General features: G+C 38.1%; 1 protein-coding gene across 7 annotated transcripts in view; it reads right to left on the bottom strand.

Annotated features, from left to right (window-relative positions):
• Elavl2 (ELAV like neuron-specific RNA binding protein 2) overlaps positions 1-19,609 on the bottom strand; it is a 160,619-nt gene that overhangs the window by 21,570 nt on the left and 119,440 nt on the right. For all 7 annotated transcript variants that reach the window (XM_005401159.2, XM_013522923.1, XM_005401161.2 and 4 more), the window contains one exon: positions 18,170-18,273. In XM_005401159.2, the coding sequence (XP_005401216.1) occupies positions 18,170-18,273 (104 nt within the window). The remainder of the gene's footprint in view (positions 1-18,169; positions 18,274-19,609) is intronic.

Genomic DNA, 19,609 nt, shown 5'->3' with positions numbered 1-19,609 from the left:
AAAAAAAAAAAAAACCTAAAATACTTAGAATCTTTGATATTAGGTGCTTCTGCCTTTTTTTTTTTTTTTTTTTTAAAGTTACATGCCTTTCAAAAGGGGAGACAGCAACTGGTTATTTACACTAGGGAGATTTTTTCAAACATTATTTTCAAGTTTTAGTGCAGCGTCATTAAGTAAAGTTAAAATGATCTCAGCTTCAACTTAAAGATGAAAGTAAGATACATAATATAACAACTGATTAAATGACATTTAAACACTACATTTACTGAATAACCACAGAAAACCAAATTGGTTTAAGATTTATATTAAGCAATAATCAAAACATGCAGATAGAACAAATGAGATTTTCTTTGGCATGTGTTGAACTCAGCTTCTAAAAAACTACATTGAGCAGAATTTATTAAGTGCTACCCAAACGTTTCATCCACTTGTGTCAGTTAAATAAAGACCCAAATGGGCTGTCCTGAAAGTTATCGATAGCTGGCAGACCATTTCTGCCCTTTCCTTCTTTGTCCTTGACAACAGTAGGCACTTGGCTTAACAAGGACTTCTCATTTTGGCGAAGATAAACAGAGAAGGTACAGTAAATATATTCTTTAAATGTAACTTGGAAGTAACACAAGTATCTTCCAAATTCCTAGGTATTTCTTCATGTAAAAAAAAATTGTACATTAGCATCACCCCAACTTACAGAAGAAAAACTCACATACTGTTTGCTTTGAGGTCAAGTAAATAAACACAGATGAAGACAGCAGAAGGACTATGTGTGCACTGTAACACAGAAACAGTTCAAAGAGCACAGAAATAAGGCATCTTCCATGACCGTGACAATTGCTACTAAAATCAATTCTTGAATATTGGGTCATTTTGTAAGAAGGCGGCAGGTGAGTGTGCCGAAAAGCTTGGTTTAGGAGTAAGGACAGAGTCTATGTCAAGCAGAGTCAACATGTAGCCTCTTTAAGTGGGCTAACTGAAAAGCCTAACAATTCCTCCAATCAAGCTATGATATGTTAAATCCTCCCAGCTCTTGATTCTCTATTGTATAGATCTGTGGGTGCCTAAACTCAGTAAATTAAGATAGTAAGATAGATAGACCAACAGACAGATGACAGACAGGAAGAGGGGAGGGGAGGGGAGAGGAGGGGAGAGGAGGGAAGGGAAAGGAAAGGGGAAGGGGAAGGGGAAGGCAAGGGGAAGGGAAAGAAAGGAAAAAGAAAAGAAAGAGAGAGAGAAGAGAAAGACAGACAGACTTTTTTGGGCGATAACAAAAGAAATAGCAGATTTCATGGAATAATACTCATTTCCCAATTAGAAGAATGTGTATGTTTCTGCATGTAGGGTGGCTTACAAGCCACATAATAAGCTACCTAATGATTCAGTATAATTTTTCAATAGACAGAAATAATACTGGGATGGCTACTCTGGCAGGTAATAATATGTAATTTCACTTTAGACACTTCCACTACATATACTATGGAGGGATTTAAAGAACAATCTTAGGCTTTAAGCTTCCAGATGCTGGAAACTAATTCATAAATGTATGCCTATCATATAGTCTCACCCACCAAATAGGTACTCCAGCACCCGGCAAGTGGATATATTCTGTGGCCTTGTGCAGGAGCTATTTCTGAAGTACCTCTCAGGCAAGATGATTAGAAGTTGTGATATCTGCCCAAACAACTTGGCTTTTTTATGCTTCCCAGGAAACAATACAGGCTACACTGTTTTATAGAAAAATAGATGTACTCATCCTATTCTTAGAAAGCCATTTTCCAGTAATGGCTTCTTAAGGGTTCTTCTGGGATTCTGAAACTTGATCAGAGCACATCTCCAACAGAAGCCATACTATCAAGATCACTGCTGCAATGTTATTTCCAAAAGTTACTTAAGATGCAATTTGTGTAGTATTTGAGTATCTGACAAATCTAAGGTATTGTCAGTAGAGTAAAATGCTGACATAGTCAAAGATTATACATTGTCTAGCATAAGTAAACTGGAGCTGTTTAAAAATAAAAGTCAATTAGTACTGGCTGGTAATGTGTAGAAAATGAGAAAGGTTCTCATCAACCCAATTCTGGTGGACTGAACATCCTAAGGCAATGATGGTTAATCTTTTAGAGACGAGAGCTCAAACAGCAACTCAAAACCATTTATCGCAAAGTGCCAATCCTGTAATTCAACTTGAATACTGAGGCTTTAGTTTAAAGAACAAAACTCATATATTAACATCTTTTGTCTTAGAAGAGAAAAAATAACACGTGCTGTAGGTTTACCATACTGTCCTAGGGCTTTCACATACTTGTTCACCTAAGGTTTGAGACGAAGACCAAAATACGTACGGGAAAGACACACAGATGTTATACAAAAAAAAAAAAAAAAAAAACAGGACATTAAGAGACATTATGTAGAAAAATCTCAGATAATGGGATACCTTTAATGAAGTCTTCATGTTTTGTAGAAAAGAAAAAGTAGATACATCCTTTATACATTCTTCATTTGACCCTATCTTCAATGTATGGTGATGCCTACCAGGAGGTGGCAGAATTCTGAACCATCCATCCAAAGTTAAAGATGGTTAAAAACAAAACAAAAACCTCCAGACAGTTTTACTTTTAATTGTACTTAAATTTTGACTTTTTCATCTTTAAGCACATATGGCAAGTCTCCAGTTGTTAAGCAATATATGGAAAACACCTCATGTCTTAGTTACAAATAAAAACGTAAGCATTCTGTAAGGTACTTTGGAGATACAGATCCCTTTTCCTTAGACATTATACAACTAAAGAGGAGAGAAAGGCAACATGTAGTGAAAAATCAGTGCTTTTCTGGCCAAATAAAATTTTACGAAGAATTACATGGCATGTGCAAGGGGAGTGCGGGTGGAGAATGAGGCAAGGAATGGAGGTAGGAATTAAGAATTGCATATTGAAAGATGAAGAGTCCAACTAAGCAGAGTAAAGATTTCTGTAGGACACTGACAACACCAGAATGGTGAGATGGGCAGATTACAGAGTCCTTAGATGTCAGGAGAAGCTTCTAAGAGCAGAGGAATGACAGTCCAGATGTAGGAAGGAGTAATCTGACAGCAATGTAAGAAAGAACAACAGAACACAGTTTGCCCATCACAACCTGTGTGAGGAAGATGGTCAAAATCAGTGTAGCAGTCAAAAGCTCATTGAAATATCATCTACACTGCTTCCTTTTTCCTTCCTTTTAGAAGAAAAACTCCTTCACCACAACATTAGTTCTGATACCCAAGTCCCCTCTGATTTACTTACATACACTAATGAAAATATAATAATCCACTCTCTTGTGTACAAAAAATACTGCCCAGGGAAACTTCATCTTGGAACCATTTGTAAATAGCTACAATGAACCCCAGAGGTCACCACAGATCTTTGCAGAGTAAGACAAGCACTTTCTATGACGAAATGAATTAAATCTATGCAAAATCTATCCTTACAACTCCTCAATAAATTAGGTCTTCACTACAGAGGGATAAATGTAAGATAAGGGGGTGGGTCTTAGGTTTAATCAAATTTTCTTACCTATAATTCTTGTAGAAGGTTATTAGTTTAGGGAGTATGTATAGTTTTCAGATTTAATCTTCTTACAAAAGGGACATCACATAAAGGTCTCTATGCATTTGGATAAGGCATACTTCCATGTGTAATACTTTTCTTTCTTTGCCTGTTTTATAAAACCCTATCAGCTCTGAAACTATCACAAGGGCCTGCAGACAGCCAGTGACTCATTCATTTCTACTGTACTTTGCCTGTACTTATTTTACTGTGAATAACAGTCATATACGGTGCTGTGTCCTTTACTGCTCGATCACCTCAAGGACAAGACTACCTCCTATATTATTTGAATGGTGTTCCCACATTTAGCAAAGCTGACTGCTACACACCAGACACTGAAATGCTTGCAGAATTAAGTTTTTATTTAATGACTCAGATATTCCCTGTCCAAAACTGCATAGCCATAATTACATACTCAAAACAAAAACAACCTGCAATTAAACATCTTTTTCTTTTTTAATTTTACATTTGTTCATCCTTGTTCTTTGTAGGGTGAGGGGGATAGGAATGAGAGAAAAATGGTACATGATGGACATAAATAACTTAAAGCTAGTAACTTTCCTTAAAAACTTGGAAACTATCAGTATTGTTATGGGTCCATAGAATAGTACAGTAAGAGGCCGGGGATACAGCTCAGTGGCCCAGCACCTGCCTGGCAATGTGAGGTTGTGAGTTTGATTCCCGGTACCACACAACAACAACAACAATAATGCAGTAAGGAGAGAGGACATTTGAACATGAAATCACTTTTACTATATCTTACAAAAATTAACTCACAAACTCCTAAAGAAAAATTCCTAACACACAGGATGAATTTAAACAAATGATAAGTCTATTGTCACAACAATCTCTCTTGAAATATATTTTAAACTTAAAAATCTGCAACTCATTTCTGTATTACAAGTCAATCATATGATATCCAAGACTTCATGTTTTGAGCCTGGTTTAACTGAGTTGTCAGGGATCTAATATGTATATATGCATGCATATATCCACATACACAGAAGGAAACCAACTCACTCCAAGGTGGTCTGTCTTTAGCAAGGAACAAACACTAGGAGATGTATCCCAGTTTGGGGTGCAGGGTAATAGGAAACATTTTTAATATCCTGACATTTAGCCTTCAAATGGAGTAAAAGGGAAATGTGTATAATATACATATCTACTTATATATATGATAAAGCGGAAAGGGGGAAGAAGGGCTAACAAAAATATTGTAAGCCTTTTCCACAGTGCAAAGAAAGTTCTACCTACATATATTTTGTAGACCTGATGTAAACTATACAAGTATAAAAAATTTGTCCAATACATAAGGGGATAACCCCCAAAACATTACTGAGTGTTTTATGAATTTAAATCTACCAAAATATTTCTCTCTCAGCATGGTTAGACATTAGAAAATAACAAGGGAAAAATTTTTTTAAATGAAGTGATATGCACGACTGATAGTCTCAAATACAATCTTTCATTCTCCAGATATCTATTAGACACCTGAGCTGCATATTCCCCCAAGCAGCTTTAGTAAAAAAAAAAAAACAAAAAACTGTATTCTTGCAACACTTTCTGTGACAGCTGTGTTTTTAAGAAAAATATGATAATCTTTACAGTACACAATAAAGAGACCGTATCATTGCCATTTATAGAACTCCCGCAGAAACCTAAAGCAGGACAATGATGAAGGCAACAACCACTTTTGTCTTTGTTCTGAGATAAAGTGATCTCCTGCTTCCGATCTGCAGACTGCCTCTCTTTACTTTGAGAATCTGTACTGAGGTAGTACTTAATTGCACTGAATGATCTGGCACCAAGCCCTTTCCCTGGGTCTGGCTGATAACATCAATAACACTCACTAGCTATAATTAAACCTCCATATAGTATCCCCTTTACCACTTGGTGGATCAATGTACTTTAATACTCAAAGAGCACAGAGCAAGGGTGACAGTCACCTTCACAGTCCCTTCACAGTTGACTTTGTGAGCCAGAATAGTTTGCAGACAATGCATATTTCTCAATTCTCCCAAGACATCGCTTAAAGGAGAATACTTCAATAGAAAAATCAAACACCACCAAATCCTTGCTTGTGACACTTTCTTATTAACCTGCTTTGCAAATCTGAACAGGACGAAATATTCTCAGCCTTTTGGCAAGGGTATGCACTGTTTTCATGGTGCAAAATTTAGTGGATTGGTCAAAAGGTTTCTATATTAAGGCTACACATAGCAAATTTTCTTTTTTTGTTTTTGTTTTTGTTTTTTCTTCTGGTACCAGGAATTTAACTCATGACCTTGCATTTGCCAGGCAGGCGCTGTGCCACTGAGCTAAATTCCCAGCCCCCACATAGCAAATCTTTTCTTAAAAAACCATTTCTAATATGCTGTGGATTTTTATGGTAATATAGAAATCCCATTCATTCAGGTCCTGCCTAGAAAGCTCAAATATCCAAATACTAACCTAGGGTGAGAGACAGGTGTGGTATGGAGCCTGTGAGTGAGGTGATTTTTTACTGAATTATAAAAGCAACTTTTATCATGTAAAGAATCATAACCATGTTGGACCACATAACTAATCCCTCAATCTCTACACTATGAAACACTTATTTTAAATGGATGGCCCCTGAACAATCATACTGCAAATTCCCTAAATAATTTACAAATTATGTTAACATAATTGTATTTATTGATCTACAAATGCTCTAAAAATTAGCAAGCTGTTTGTGAGAGGGAAAAAATGTATTGTTTTTTAGGTAAATCAAGCATTATATTCATTAAAAACACATTAATAAATCTTAATCATTCAAGACATTTTGTTACAGCCCACAAATGAAGATTCTGTTATTCATATAAGGTTTGTTTGAACCTGGCACCACAGTTTAGCCAAGTGTACATCATCAAGTACACTAAAGAGTAATTTTCAAGTCACATTGTCACCTGCTTCAGACTTAGGTGTGGCAGCTGTTAAAATATCATTTAGCAGGCCTCACTCTGCAGATGATCAGCTTTGTAAGTCTCAGTTGGGACCTAGACATACGTATTACCAACCACTGCACCCAGCAATTCTGATGAACATAAAAGTTCTGGGAATCTGTCATGTAAGATGTAAAATTAGGTAAATCTTTAAACTCTGGGGCTTGTTAGGGCTTCCTGGAGAACTCACAAAAATCACGGACACCACGCTTTCCTCCATGCCATCGAATGTTTCTCAATCAAACTCCTCTGCTGCTTAAAAGCATTTTTAGAGGAATATAAATCATCAACAAATGCAAAAATGCAGAAATAAAACAGGTGCCACAAAACCCATCAAACTTATTTCCAGGAACTCAGACTGCTTGGCTCCACTGGACTGGCAAGTCCATCATCCTGAGAAGTCCTCTATAAAAGGCCCGCTATGCCCGATTCTGTAAAATTGAAGCCACTCTCAAATCTTTCCAGGAAACTTCCTGTGAATGTGCATGGGGTCATCTGGCTAAAGCAGGCAGGAGAAACTAAAGCGTTTTCTGTATTACTGGTTTCCAGGATGATGAGAATGTTGCTTTTCCTTCTCCCTCCTGTGGCTCACCTAAGGACCACTTCTAAAACCCTCATTACATGAGCAGGAAGGATTAGACTTCTCATTCCTATTGGGGGAAGCAGCCCTCCTTACACTAACAACCAAAAAAATAGAGCAAACTATTAAAAAAAAAGTATTTTTTTCCAAAATCCACTTCTTCGTAACACAAAATGTTAAAATATTCAATAAAACTAAATCAAAGAAGTGAACATTCTAACCATTTTCTTTACTGTAATTGCTAGCATTTTATTAATTCCTCTCCAACTGTATTTCTAAAATATAATTTTAACATAAAAACACAAGAGTCAGAAACAACTGAGTATTTCCGATCTTTACCTTCCCTATATAACAAGCCATGCCTGTAATAACAATAATAAATGCACACCCGCATTCCCAGCACTCAGGAGGCTGAGGCAGGAGGATTGCTGCAAGTTCCAGGCCAGTCTGGGCTACAAAGTGAGTTCAAGGTCAGCCTAAACTGCAGAGTGAAATCCTGTCTCAAAAAGACAAAATAATAATAATAAGAAGAAGAAGAAGAAGAAGAAGAAGAAGAAGAAGAAGACGAAGAAGAAGAAGAAGAAGAAAAAGAAAAAGAGGAGGAGGAAGAAGAGGAAGAGGAAGAGGAGGAAGGAGAAGAGGAGGGAGAAGGAGAAGGAGGAGAAGGAGAAGGAGGAGGAGGAAAAGAAGAAGAAGAAGAAAGAAAGGAAGGATAAGAGAAGGAGAAGAAGGAGAAGAAAGAAGAAAGAAGAAGAAGTAGTGAACACTAGTACTTTCTGCCTCTGAACGTCAAGAGTAACAAGTGCAAGCAAAACACATTCAAAGTAAATGTGTAGACAGTCATGATCTCTAACATTTGCTACCTGAGAAAAGGCTATTTAAAAAGCAAGAACAGAAGACAAATCCACAATTCCAAGCTCCCCTGGACACATTCAAAGCAGTTCTTCAGAGTGGGAGAAGGAGGCAGGCCAGTTCTAGACTTCCTGCCTTTTTCCCAAATACAGCCCTCTTTGCCTGCCTATAAGCAGAATGCCAAGAAACTTCCAGAAATAAAACTTCCACAAATAATTCTAATGTAGTACTTATGGCTGAAAACTGCTGCTAATGGCAATGTTAGGAAAATTTGAAGGAAGTGAGAATAAAAGAAAATGGACCATCTTCTAATGTCTCCCTACAAACTTAACCCATTTTAACACACTTTTGTCATTTTTAAACTAACATTAAAGATTCTCAAGAAAAGCATTCTTAATGAGTTGTCTATAAAATAAATTAGGAAGTTGCTATCATAATTCTTTCAGTCTTCTATTCCTGTTGAAATGATTTAACTAATACTTAACTCTCCCATTAGCTAAACAAGACCTCTAGGTGTCAGTTTTCTTTTCAAACTCAAGTATGGCTGTCTCAAAGGCTCAATCTAAAAGAGAGCAGAGTCCTTCCACCTCTCACACAGGCAGTTGTTCCTTCTTATGCCCCCTGATAGTTCTGGTTCAGAGTTTCAAGACACTAAAAAGATCTAAATTAAGGCCCACAAGACAACATTCAGTTTATCCACAGTGGTATCTACAATCTAGTTCTAAGCATCAACAACAACCCCCCTAAAAATTTATCAACAACAGGAAGTTGGAAGAAAACAAAAGCTACAGCACCAGCCATCAGAGCCAGCCAGTGTCAGCCTGTGAGCCATATCATTTTGAACAAGTCCCTTAACCTGCACTGCATTTCATTAGAAATACATTAAAAGTATCTGCCTATCAGAAATTACTATTGGTTTCTGCACAAACAAGTAAAAAGATAAAAGCCTTACAACACTACTGTGAGTAGTTACAATAAGGAACTAAGGCCTCCTTGGGAAGTCAGCATGTTCCTCTTACCTCTCCCAAACCAACTATGATAAAACAGACTGGAAGGCAAACTAACCTAACACCAACTTTCTGGGTCATAAATAAAACAAAAACCCTACCCCACCTTCTCCTTATGCAGCAGTAGAAAAATCAAGCAAACAAGTGCTAGCAGTGTCTTACAAAAATGTTTCTGTAGATGCGCATTTATAGAACAAGCATGATAGGTGGAGGAACAGTATAGTTCAGGCAGAAAACTTTTCTGGCTATTTGCATCAGATTCAATTTACCCTGCCTCATTCTGAGCTTGGGACCTAGACCCAAATGGATTTGAACGCATGGTCTACTCTTTTTCAGTGTCTTCTACCAAGACACACAAACAGTCTCTCATTATTAGAAAACTAATTTTATACCTCCCATTCGAATCTTGCATGAAGTTTCCTCCCTTGGAGTTTTTTTATAAAGGTCATGGTTAAAGGACTCAAAATTCTGGTAAATTATAAATGATTAGTTTCAAAGACATCTCCCTGCCCAAATAAAAGCAGCAAATTTTAAACCCATACAAGTATTATCCATATCCATGGTCTTCCCCCTACCTGCCCAGCCAAACACAAAGAAGCAATTACTCTTTTAACTTTTATGGAGGTATTTATAAAACCTAACAACCTCTACACTAGTTACAGAAAAGCAGCAGCCAGGATTTTCGGGTTCAGTGTGCGGGTGAGACCCCTCCCATGGAGCATGTCTGGGCAGCACCACTGTCCACCACATTCCCCCTCAGGGAGGTGGGTCCAGTGAATTGCAGAGACTTTCACCACCAGCACTGTCTGTGGTCCGCAGGAGAGGCGGCAAAGAAGCCAGGGACACTGCCACCAGGGAGGGACCCTGGCTTACTGTTCCCTCTTTGTGAGCTGGCTCAGCCTCTGCTCCAGCATCTGTGGAAAGGTATGCCAAGCAACACCTGTTCAAAGAATGACAAACTATTGCGTCCGGCAAATACCCGTCTAACTCTCATGACCGAAGCAGCAGGAAAGAATACAACGAGCCTGAAATGCGGACGAACAAGCCTGGACCCTACTGGACACTGGGCCCTATCTATACCACACTAGGTCAGGAAGAAATCTCTGGGATTTGTTCTATGGCTCACATAAAGGGCATTACATAAATACATCGATCAGAAAGTCATCTGGTATTTCTCACCTCAAATAAGTATTGTGTAAACTGGAATCCATACAAAGCTTTTGAAGAGCTTCTGATAACTAAAGGTATCAATATACAACGTATGATAAAAATGTGATTAAATTTTTTAAAAATGATTACAGTAATAGGTAAGTTATTAATCCCACTCAAAATATCCCCCCTTACAACACTGATCCCATCATTTTGCCACTTTCTGATTAGCAGTTCTGGAAGTCCTCTTCCATAAGTGCCTTTAATTGTTCTGAGATAGCTGCCACGATGTCCTCAATTCAGAACTTTACCTTCCATGGTCACTTTGACTTTGGAAAGAGCCAGAAGAAGCGCAGTGCCAACCCAGTAACCAAGTGCGTGAGGACACCCTGTGGCGTTTTTACAAGCCTGCCTTTCCGCTGGATGGCACTCTGAAGCTCTCATGGTATTTTTATTTTTATCACACTAAAAAAAATATTCACGTACGAGGACTTCCAGAACTGCTTCAGAAAGTGGCAAGAAAAATAGACTAATGGTATTGGATGGGAGGGGGTTACGTTGAGGGGGATTAATGGCAATGTGTCTTTTATTGTAATAATTTTTTAAAAATTAAATAGTCACTGTATTTTTTGATTGCTCCTTAACTGTTAAAACTCAAAACATGGCTCTAGAATATTGCAGACCATGTTTTTAAATGAAAGTTAGGAAAATATGTACCTAGCCATTATATTTTTTAAAAGGCAAAAAAATCATTTTATTCAGTATGCCCATTCTTGACCCCAGATCTGGTACATGTATTTTTTCATTTTTCTTCTCTTTTCTCTTTCCTTCTTTCCTCTCCTTTCCTTCTTTCTCTTTCTTCCCTCCACAGAGGACCAACCAAACCAGAAAAGTAGCATTTGTGAGGCTAACACTTGTCCAGTATCTCCCAAATGCTTAGTAAATTTTAAATCTGTCCTTCAAACTATTACTTCCAAATTTCTCAAATCTACTCAGTGTAAAGGTAAACAATGGTCGACAAACAAGTTCTGAAATGAGGGGTATAATTTCTACACTTTGTACCATCACAGAAAATAAACTACACAAGCCATACAAGCACCACAATGGACCAAGACGCTCAGAGAGCTGTAGAGTGTAAATACGAAGTAAATTTCCCTCTCCTAATGAACATTCAAGTCCAATCCTGTCACTGCTCTGGAGGACCTCACCCACCGAAAGAATAAAATGAAGTTTCCTCTGCACGGTACACTCACGCTTCATCACCCCTCCTCATTCTCAGGCTCACTGCCACACAGACCTTGCACTCTGCCTCCTGCTTTAGCAAATTCCATGCAGTTCCCCTAACAACTGTTTACAGAGCGCCATGCCCCACACATACGTCAACTCTCAGCATCATGCAACTGTCTCGAAGCTCTCAGAATGGTACGGCAGGTACCCTAGCAGAGTACTTCCCAGGGGGCAAACTTCAGCACGGTGTTGTGTACACACCTGCAGCCTCTCCTTCCCCAGCATACGGACCGATTTACACAATGTCTCGGTTATTTCCTAATACAATTAAACTTTAGAGAATAATTTGCCATGATAAATAAAATCAAATCCTCTCAATAATCTTGTAACACAAGGAAGTTAAGCTAGAAAAGCATTTCACAGCACAAATATTACTGTGTCTATTAACTTTCTACAGTGGTGACAGAAGAAGTTAAAACTGTCACCTCCTCCAAATAACAGGATTCATTTCCTCATTAAACAAATCAGGATAAACACTGTCTTTAAAACAAATGGTTACATCTTTTCTTAATATGCAATTGGGCATAGACCGTGATAAATCCCCCCTACAGATGCAGATTATAAACACTGAGCATAAATTATTAGTATAAATTAATAATTTGAGTAAATTAACTTCAGGTTAACTACCTCTGACCCCAAATATTTGTGAGTAGATGTGCTTTGGTTCTCAGATATCTTCCAGATTTTGAAATATTTGTATATACATAATGGCATATCTTGGGTATAAAATCCAACTCTAACACAAAATTCATTTATACCTCATCTATACCTTATATACATACCCCAAAGGCAATCTTAAACAATATTCCTAATAGTTTGTGCAAAAAGTTTTAGAATGTGAAATCTTCGATTGTGATATTACAGCAACTCAAAAATTTCAAGCTTTGGAGCATTTCAGGTTTCCAACAGTCTGATGAGGGATGCTCAACTTGTAATTTATTTTACAGATATGAATGGTAAGTTAAATGGTTAAAATATTTGCCCAAGATCACACAGCCAGTGAAATCACATTATCAACGGAACTTTCGAGAATGAGATTTGAAGAAATACAGTAGACCCTAAATTAAGGGTACACTTCAAGCTAAGCAGAAGTGTGTAATATTTTATTAACTGAGAAAAGGACAAGCTAGACAGAAAATAGCATAAAGGTATAAATTTAACAAAAAAAGGTTTATTAGCTTTACTTAATTGCTTTAAAACGGAACACTTTAAAGGAAGAGGTATAACTATTAACTTTTAATATTCCAATTTTTATAATAGAATTTTTCCTATGTGCTTAAAGGGTAGTTTAATTATTTTAATAAAATAATTTCACATTATTGTACAGCAATTAATACTTTCAAGGTAATTTTAAGCATAGTCTATACCTGAATGATTTTTTTAATCTATTTAATCAAAATCAAATTTAAACAGATTTTTATACTATTAGTACTTCCACACAGAATTTTCTTTTGACAGGCAGAAGAATCTGATTTCTAGAGCAGTAAAGTTCTATTCCTTGAGGGTTTTGTTTGCTCTTGGATTTTTGCAGGACTAGGATCAAACCTAGGGTCTCACCAGTGTTAGCCAATTACGCTGCTGCCAGGCTATACCCTCTAGCCCCCAAAACTTCTATTCTTTGAGATAAAAGCTTCTATTTTCCTGATAAAACAGCTCCATATTCAGGAAAGATAAAGCTTCCCAGGCCAGTTGTAGAAGAGGGAGAAGTCAAGGGAGAGCGGGAAGGCGACAGAAATCCACATCAATTGTGTGTAGCATAATCGCCCATCCAGAGTACCGAGGGGGGTAAGTCTACATGCACTTCTGGAACTGAATGATTTTTACCTTGTAAAAGCAATGCTTTTACTTCTAACCACAAATTTCAATTTGACACCATTAACCTAGACAAAAAGACAAAAGTACTGTTTTTAAGCCATACATGTTTTACAGACTGTTTAGGTATTATCATTATTCAAGGCTCCCTGAAAACAAAATGAGTAAATATGAGTATGAAGACTAACAATAGGCACAACCAGTGATGCCCAAAACAGTCCACAAAAGGCAAGTTCCCACGGGGACCAGAGGTCATCGATGAGAAACACCCTCCACCACCAGCAAATAATTTTTGACCCTGCCAGAGATGTGGGGGAGGGGCTGAGTCCTCTGGATGACTGAACTGTACGTAATACACCTTCATACTACTCTCCCTAAATTAACATTTATTTTCCATGTCAGTACTGGGGACAATGTGGGCAACATTTAACCCACAGAGCTGCCTTTCCTGCAGATAAAGGATGGCTGTGATGTCACTAACAAGATAAGATGTTGGGACATCTCCCCAGTCAGGGAAAAGTGACCATTAGGAAAGGACAGTAACTATATTAAGGTTTTTACCTATGAGTGGTCCTCTTAAAATAAATAAATAGTGGTTTAACTAGTACTTTTCTACATGGTGGGAACACAGCAATTTTTTTTAATTTCTAAACTACACTTTCTAAAAGTAAAGACTGAACCACATTGAACTACAGATGCTACCCTATCGTCTAAGAAAAAGTAGAAACCTATTTTGGTTAACAGAGTAAGTTTATGAAGGTACAGGATAGAAGAAAAACTCAACTTTGTGTACCAAATATCCAGTATACAAAGAACTCACCAATTCAAAAAGGTATATCTCAGTGGTTCCTAAATGATAAGTCTTAAGTCTTTTGTCACAATCTAGGAAGGTTATTAGATTCAGATTCCTGAATCTCACTTGGACACTGTTATGGTTTGTGTTTGGGTGTCCCCCCAAAGCCTCATGCGGTCTCGAGGCAGGCTTTTAGAGTTTGATTGATTATGGGTGTGAGAGCTGCACCCGCCCTGGGGTGGATAGTTTGCATATGTAAGGGCGAGGAAGAGGCTGCTTGAGGCCATTCCGCCCTTGTGGGTGCTTGTTGCTTTGCTGTGTTCTGCCGCCCTGAGCAGTAGCGCTCTGCCATGTGCCACTCTGCCTTATAATCTGCCAAGTATGGACTGAAACCTCCACAAACTGTAAGCGAAATAAACCTTTCCTTCCTTAATTTTGGGCATCCTTCCTTATTTTGTCCCAGCAGCGAGAGAAAAGAAACCAAGACAGACACACTGAAGTGGGCCCTAGAATGTGTTTTTATAACTCACTCCCTTTGTGATTCTGATGCAACTAGGTTTGAGAACAACTGCTTTCTGGTCTCACAGTGCCTGAAGGACTTCTGCTTCACCGTCTGTAGAAATACCAAATATGATTCATTTATTCAACACACCATTCCAAAAAAAAGTCCAACTAGTCTAATGCTAACTAGGAAACCTCAAGAGAAACTACTAAATAAATCACCTTTCTCTGCATATGATTCATTGTTTCAACATTCCAGTACCAGAGATTTTACTGGTCTTACTTTAGGTGGTTTAGAAGACACAAACAACAGCACTTTTGTATATAAAATACATACTAACTAGTATGTAGCTTTCTAAAGCAAAGCATGGTTTCATCAAATTTTTTTTTTTTTTTGGTACCAGAAATTGAACTCAGGACCTTGCATTTGCCAGGCAGGCACTTATGCCACTGAGCTATATCCCTGGCCTAAGCATGGTTTCATGGGAAGAGTTCTACATAGGTGTCGGAAGATAAGGATTTGAGTCACAACTCTGTCTTTGACTACCAGATATTGTATGACCACCACCAGCTTCATCTTTGGGGCCAGAGAGTAGTGGTTAAGGCCAAATTATGTCTGAGTCCCACTGATCCCAAAACTTCTGTGAATCTTCATGGGTAAAGAACACAGACTTCAAAGAAAAGGGAAGTCAGAACAAGCTGGAATAACCAGAAAGCCAGTTGCTAGAGGTAGGATTTCAAATAAAGCTCCAGAGAAGGAATTATTACAATTAAACTGAATGGGAGAGGGTGTACTAAGAAGTGGAAGTCACAGAAGCATACACACACACAGAGGCTGGAACAAGATCTGCTCACAAGTAAAGAACCAGACTTCAGGGGAAAACAGCAATAGCACTGGCATTAAGCCTCCAAAGCTGAGCCAAATGATACAATAAAACAGTAGAGAAATGATAGAATTCTGAATGAGAAGTAATAAGAGGAAAGTGCTGTCTTGTAAGATTAGCCCAACAGTCATTATCAGGATGAACGAGAAGGGGAAAAGGAGACTAAGCATCCTAAGGAAGGGAAAAGCAATGAACACTAGAAAAACCTGGCTCAGGACCTTGTATTAGAACAGGAAACCTGTCTAACTGAAAATAAAAGCACGGAAAGAGCAGGCAAAAATGGTGCTATACACTTTTGAAAAATGTCTCTCAAAGAAATCTCGGCCAAATTGAGGATACCAGCTGTTATCTGATATTTCTGAAGGAACCAAATGGGGGCAGGGAAAAAGCCTGATGCTCACCCATCACCCTCACTTGCATTTCAGAAAATCAGAGCAGAACTAGCAGATGTCACAGTAGGAAAACCACAAAGCATTACTGTCCCTTTCTTCCATGTACTCAGTCCAGGCAGCTTGGCCCTGGACACCGAAGGCTGGGTCACGCAGAGTGAGGAAGGAGCTTTCATCAGTGGTCTCTGAATGCTGCGGACATCTCTCCAGGGCTGATCTGTTGTTTCCTCTGCATTTCTACCTTCTTTTTTTTTAATCTTAGCAGAGACGAGATACACAGAAAAAGAACTGGTCCACCAAGAACAAAGTAAGATGGTAATTGATTCCAGGGCAGAGAGAAGTGTGTTTCCTGGGGTAAGCCATCTCAACCATCTGTTCCATTTTCCTCTTACCCACTTCAGGACATCAAAACTATGACACAGTTGAGATTTCCAGGATTGGTACTAATTTAAATTAGAGAAGGTAAGGGCTACAAATATCTGGTAGGACAGAGAACACATAAAACAGCCAAAAGGTAACCGGATAGATGTTGTTTTCTAAGGTCATCTGGTTTTTTCATTGTTGCTGGGGTGTGTGTGAGTGTGTGTGTGTGTGTGTGTGTGTGTGTGTGTGTGTGTTTTGAGATAGGGTCTTCCTATGCAGTTCAGGTTGACCTTGAGCTCACTTTGTAACCCAGGCTGATCGTGAACTCCCAACGATCCTCCTGCCTCAGCCTCCCCAGTACTGGGATTACAGGCGTAAGCCAGCACACCCAGCACTCTGTTATTTAGCAGTACTGTTGAAAAGATTAACTCTTAACACAAAGTATGGAGAGATACGTGGTCAATGAGAAAAAAGCAATTCAAATTGAAAAAACTGTCAGGAAAATTTATAACTTTATCATCTTAGATTGAATTAGAACCTAATTTTTCCTTATATTCTGATAACACAGTATCATTTTATCATTAACATATAGTTCATTTTTGGACTGAAAGGTCAATCTTTTCCCTGGACATTTTCTTGAGTGAAAAACATCCAGAGTTTGTGGACATCATATCAAAGTACATTCGGGAGCAACCACAGTCTTCCCCAGATGAATTAGAGCTGACAGGAATGTTTCTTATGGACCAATAAATACAAAAAATGAGATGTCCACACTACCCAGGGCTAACAAAACCACCTTAACTGACAATTCCAAGAGAAGCCATTCTTAAACACAAAGATGACACAGCAATTCCAGATACATGAAAAAGAGCAGAAATCTTCTAGACAAGTCTCTAAGCAAGATGGATATCACAGTCAGCCTTGACTAACTTTCCCTCACCACTTCAAGGTATACTCTAAACTGGCTTCTTAAATCACCGGTGGAAAATAGGTTCCAACTTGAGTCAACTGATAGAAGTTGTCTGGACAGTTTGAAAAATCTTTCAGAGCTACATCTACACTCAATGAGAAAGACTGCAATGACTGATTGGCAAACGTTTGCACTGGGCAAAAGAGTAAAATGATGGTATAGGTACTAACAATTTTCTAGAGGCAATATCTCTCCTATTTTCTAAAGGGAAAATAATCTGTGTTGTGATCTGGATCAATTTTTTATCCAGAGAGAAGCCACATAAGAATTTTAAGGATACAAAAAAGCAGGAAGTTCTCACAAAATCATTTGCTGTATATCTGGTAAAGAAAAATGTAACAGGAAAAATTACCTGTGTCTCATGTAAGCTTTCTAGTTAATCTCCACAAAGTACTATAAGCTGAATCTACTAGAACAGAATCGAAACACAGCCCAACCATGAAATTCTGCTTTCACCTATTTTTGCATGGGCTATGAGCTAAGAATGTAAAATGCAAAAAAATTTATTTAAACAGAGGAGATTGTTTTGTGAAACAAACAGTATATAAAATTCATACTTCTGTGTCCATAAACCATTTAATTGGCTCACAATGACATCCATTTATGTAGTAGCTACAGCCACTTTTACACAGTGAGCGCTGAGATGAGAAATTGTGAGAGAGACTTTATTGGCTTGCAAAATATCATATTTGCTAACTTGCCATTTATAGAACAAATCCACAATCCCTATGCTCAGGATAAGTCTAGGATTCCTAAAGTTATGCAGCAAATAATTCGCTATAAGGGAAAGAGATTTAATTCAAAGGCTTCCTAAAATACTTATGGAAGAACATTACTGCTCTGTCGCCTTGTTGATACGAGACTGCACATACTAATCATGAATAGTTTCCCCCAACTGAGCAACAATACAAAAACATGACACTGAATCTTTCACAGGAGTATTTATATGGGCCCAAATGAAGAAAGGAAAAACTATAAATAAATCTTAATTTTCTAACTTTTGTTCTACAAATAGATTTTTAAAATTTTTGAACATACTTTTATTGTTTTGGTTTGAAGTCTCAATCCATTCAGTGTGTTGATAGCTTTCTCTGCATCCTTGGGGTCAATGTAGTTCACAAAGCCATATCCCAAGCTCTGCCCTGATGAAAGGGAAGGGGAAAAGGCACACATTAGTTGTATACCACTGACAGACACACACTTTCACTTTGGCACAAACTCTTGTCAATAACACCAGCATATTTTCTCACTAGAAATTCATTAGTTCTGGAAATACGCACAGAGTCTTTCTTTCCCTCTCTGTACTACATTTGCATGTTTAAATATCCATTAAACCTCCCTAAGCGGTGCTGTTTAAACACACATTCCTGAAGTGTTCTATCACACATGGTCTGCCTGGGTCACGTATGTCAGCAACAAGGCCACGTTAGGCTTCAGAAACAAGGTGCAAATCTCTGCTCAGCTACCAAGAGGGCTTAAGGGGCAAGGCCTTTTCAGTTTGTTTACGTACCCATAAAATATGAAGATAGCAAACATTAACCAAGAATCTGTCCGTGAATTGTAAGACATGTACAGCCTTACAATTATTTTATAATCAAAAATGATAAAAAAAAATAAAATTGTGTGCGTGCCTACAGTGTTGTGCCACAAAGTATTTCTGTCAGGACAAACCACATATACGATAGATAAGATTCTAATTTAGTCAAGAAATTCTCATCATTTAATCACAGAATAGCCACGGTAATGTCGCATTGTGAACTCATGTGCTTGTGACGACGTTGCTGCAAACAAATCTGCTGCACTGCTAGTCACACAAAAGTACGGCACACAGCTACGGGCAGTGCGTAATATTAGATAACAAAAATGACTAGGTTACTGTCTGTGTATTTTCTTACTATACCTTTTATCGTTATTTTAGAGTATACTCTTATGTACTAAAAAGAAAGTTCCTGTAACAGGATGCTGGCAACAGCAGGTCACACATCTCATGCGGCCAAGTCATATGACTGCTCTATGCCACCTAGACTTGTGCAAGCGTGCGTCTATGCTGTCCATATGATGAGGAAATTGAGTAATGCTGCGTCTCTCAGAACACGCCGCTTTCCTTAGGTGATACATGACTCTACATGTATATATTTACTCATATGCTGACCTTAATGAAAGATGCCTTAAATAAACCCAATCAAATTTTCTCCAGGGATTTTTATGATCTAGATCAGGAAGACAGAAAAACACAAACACAAAAGGATTTATGGTGAGGACATTCCAACCAATGAGAACATATGAGAAAGGAAAAAAAATAACAAGGCCAAGAGTATTGGTACATGCCTATAATTTCAATACTCTTGAAGCTCAGTCAGGAGTATCCACCTGGCAAGATGGGAGGGAGGAAGGAAGGAAGGAAGGAAGGAAGGAAGGAAGGAAGGAAGGAAAGAAGGAAGGAAGGAAGGACAGACGGGAGGGAGGGAGGGAGGGAGG

The sequence above is a fragment of the Chinchilla lanigera genome, unplaced genomic scaffold (assembly GCF_000276665.1).
Source record: "Chinchilla lanigera isolate Chin_1 unplaced genomic scaffold, ChiLan1.0 scaffold00071, whole genome shotgun sequence".
NCBI classification, from domain to species: Eukaryota; Metazoa; Chordata; class Mammalia; order Rodentia; family Chinchillidae; genus Chinchilla; species Chinchilla lanigera.
This window is presented reverse-complemented; position numbering and strand designations above follow the sequence as displayed.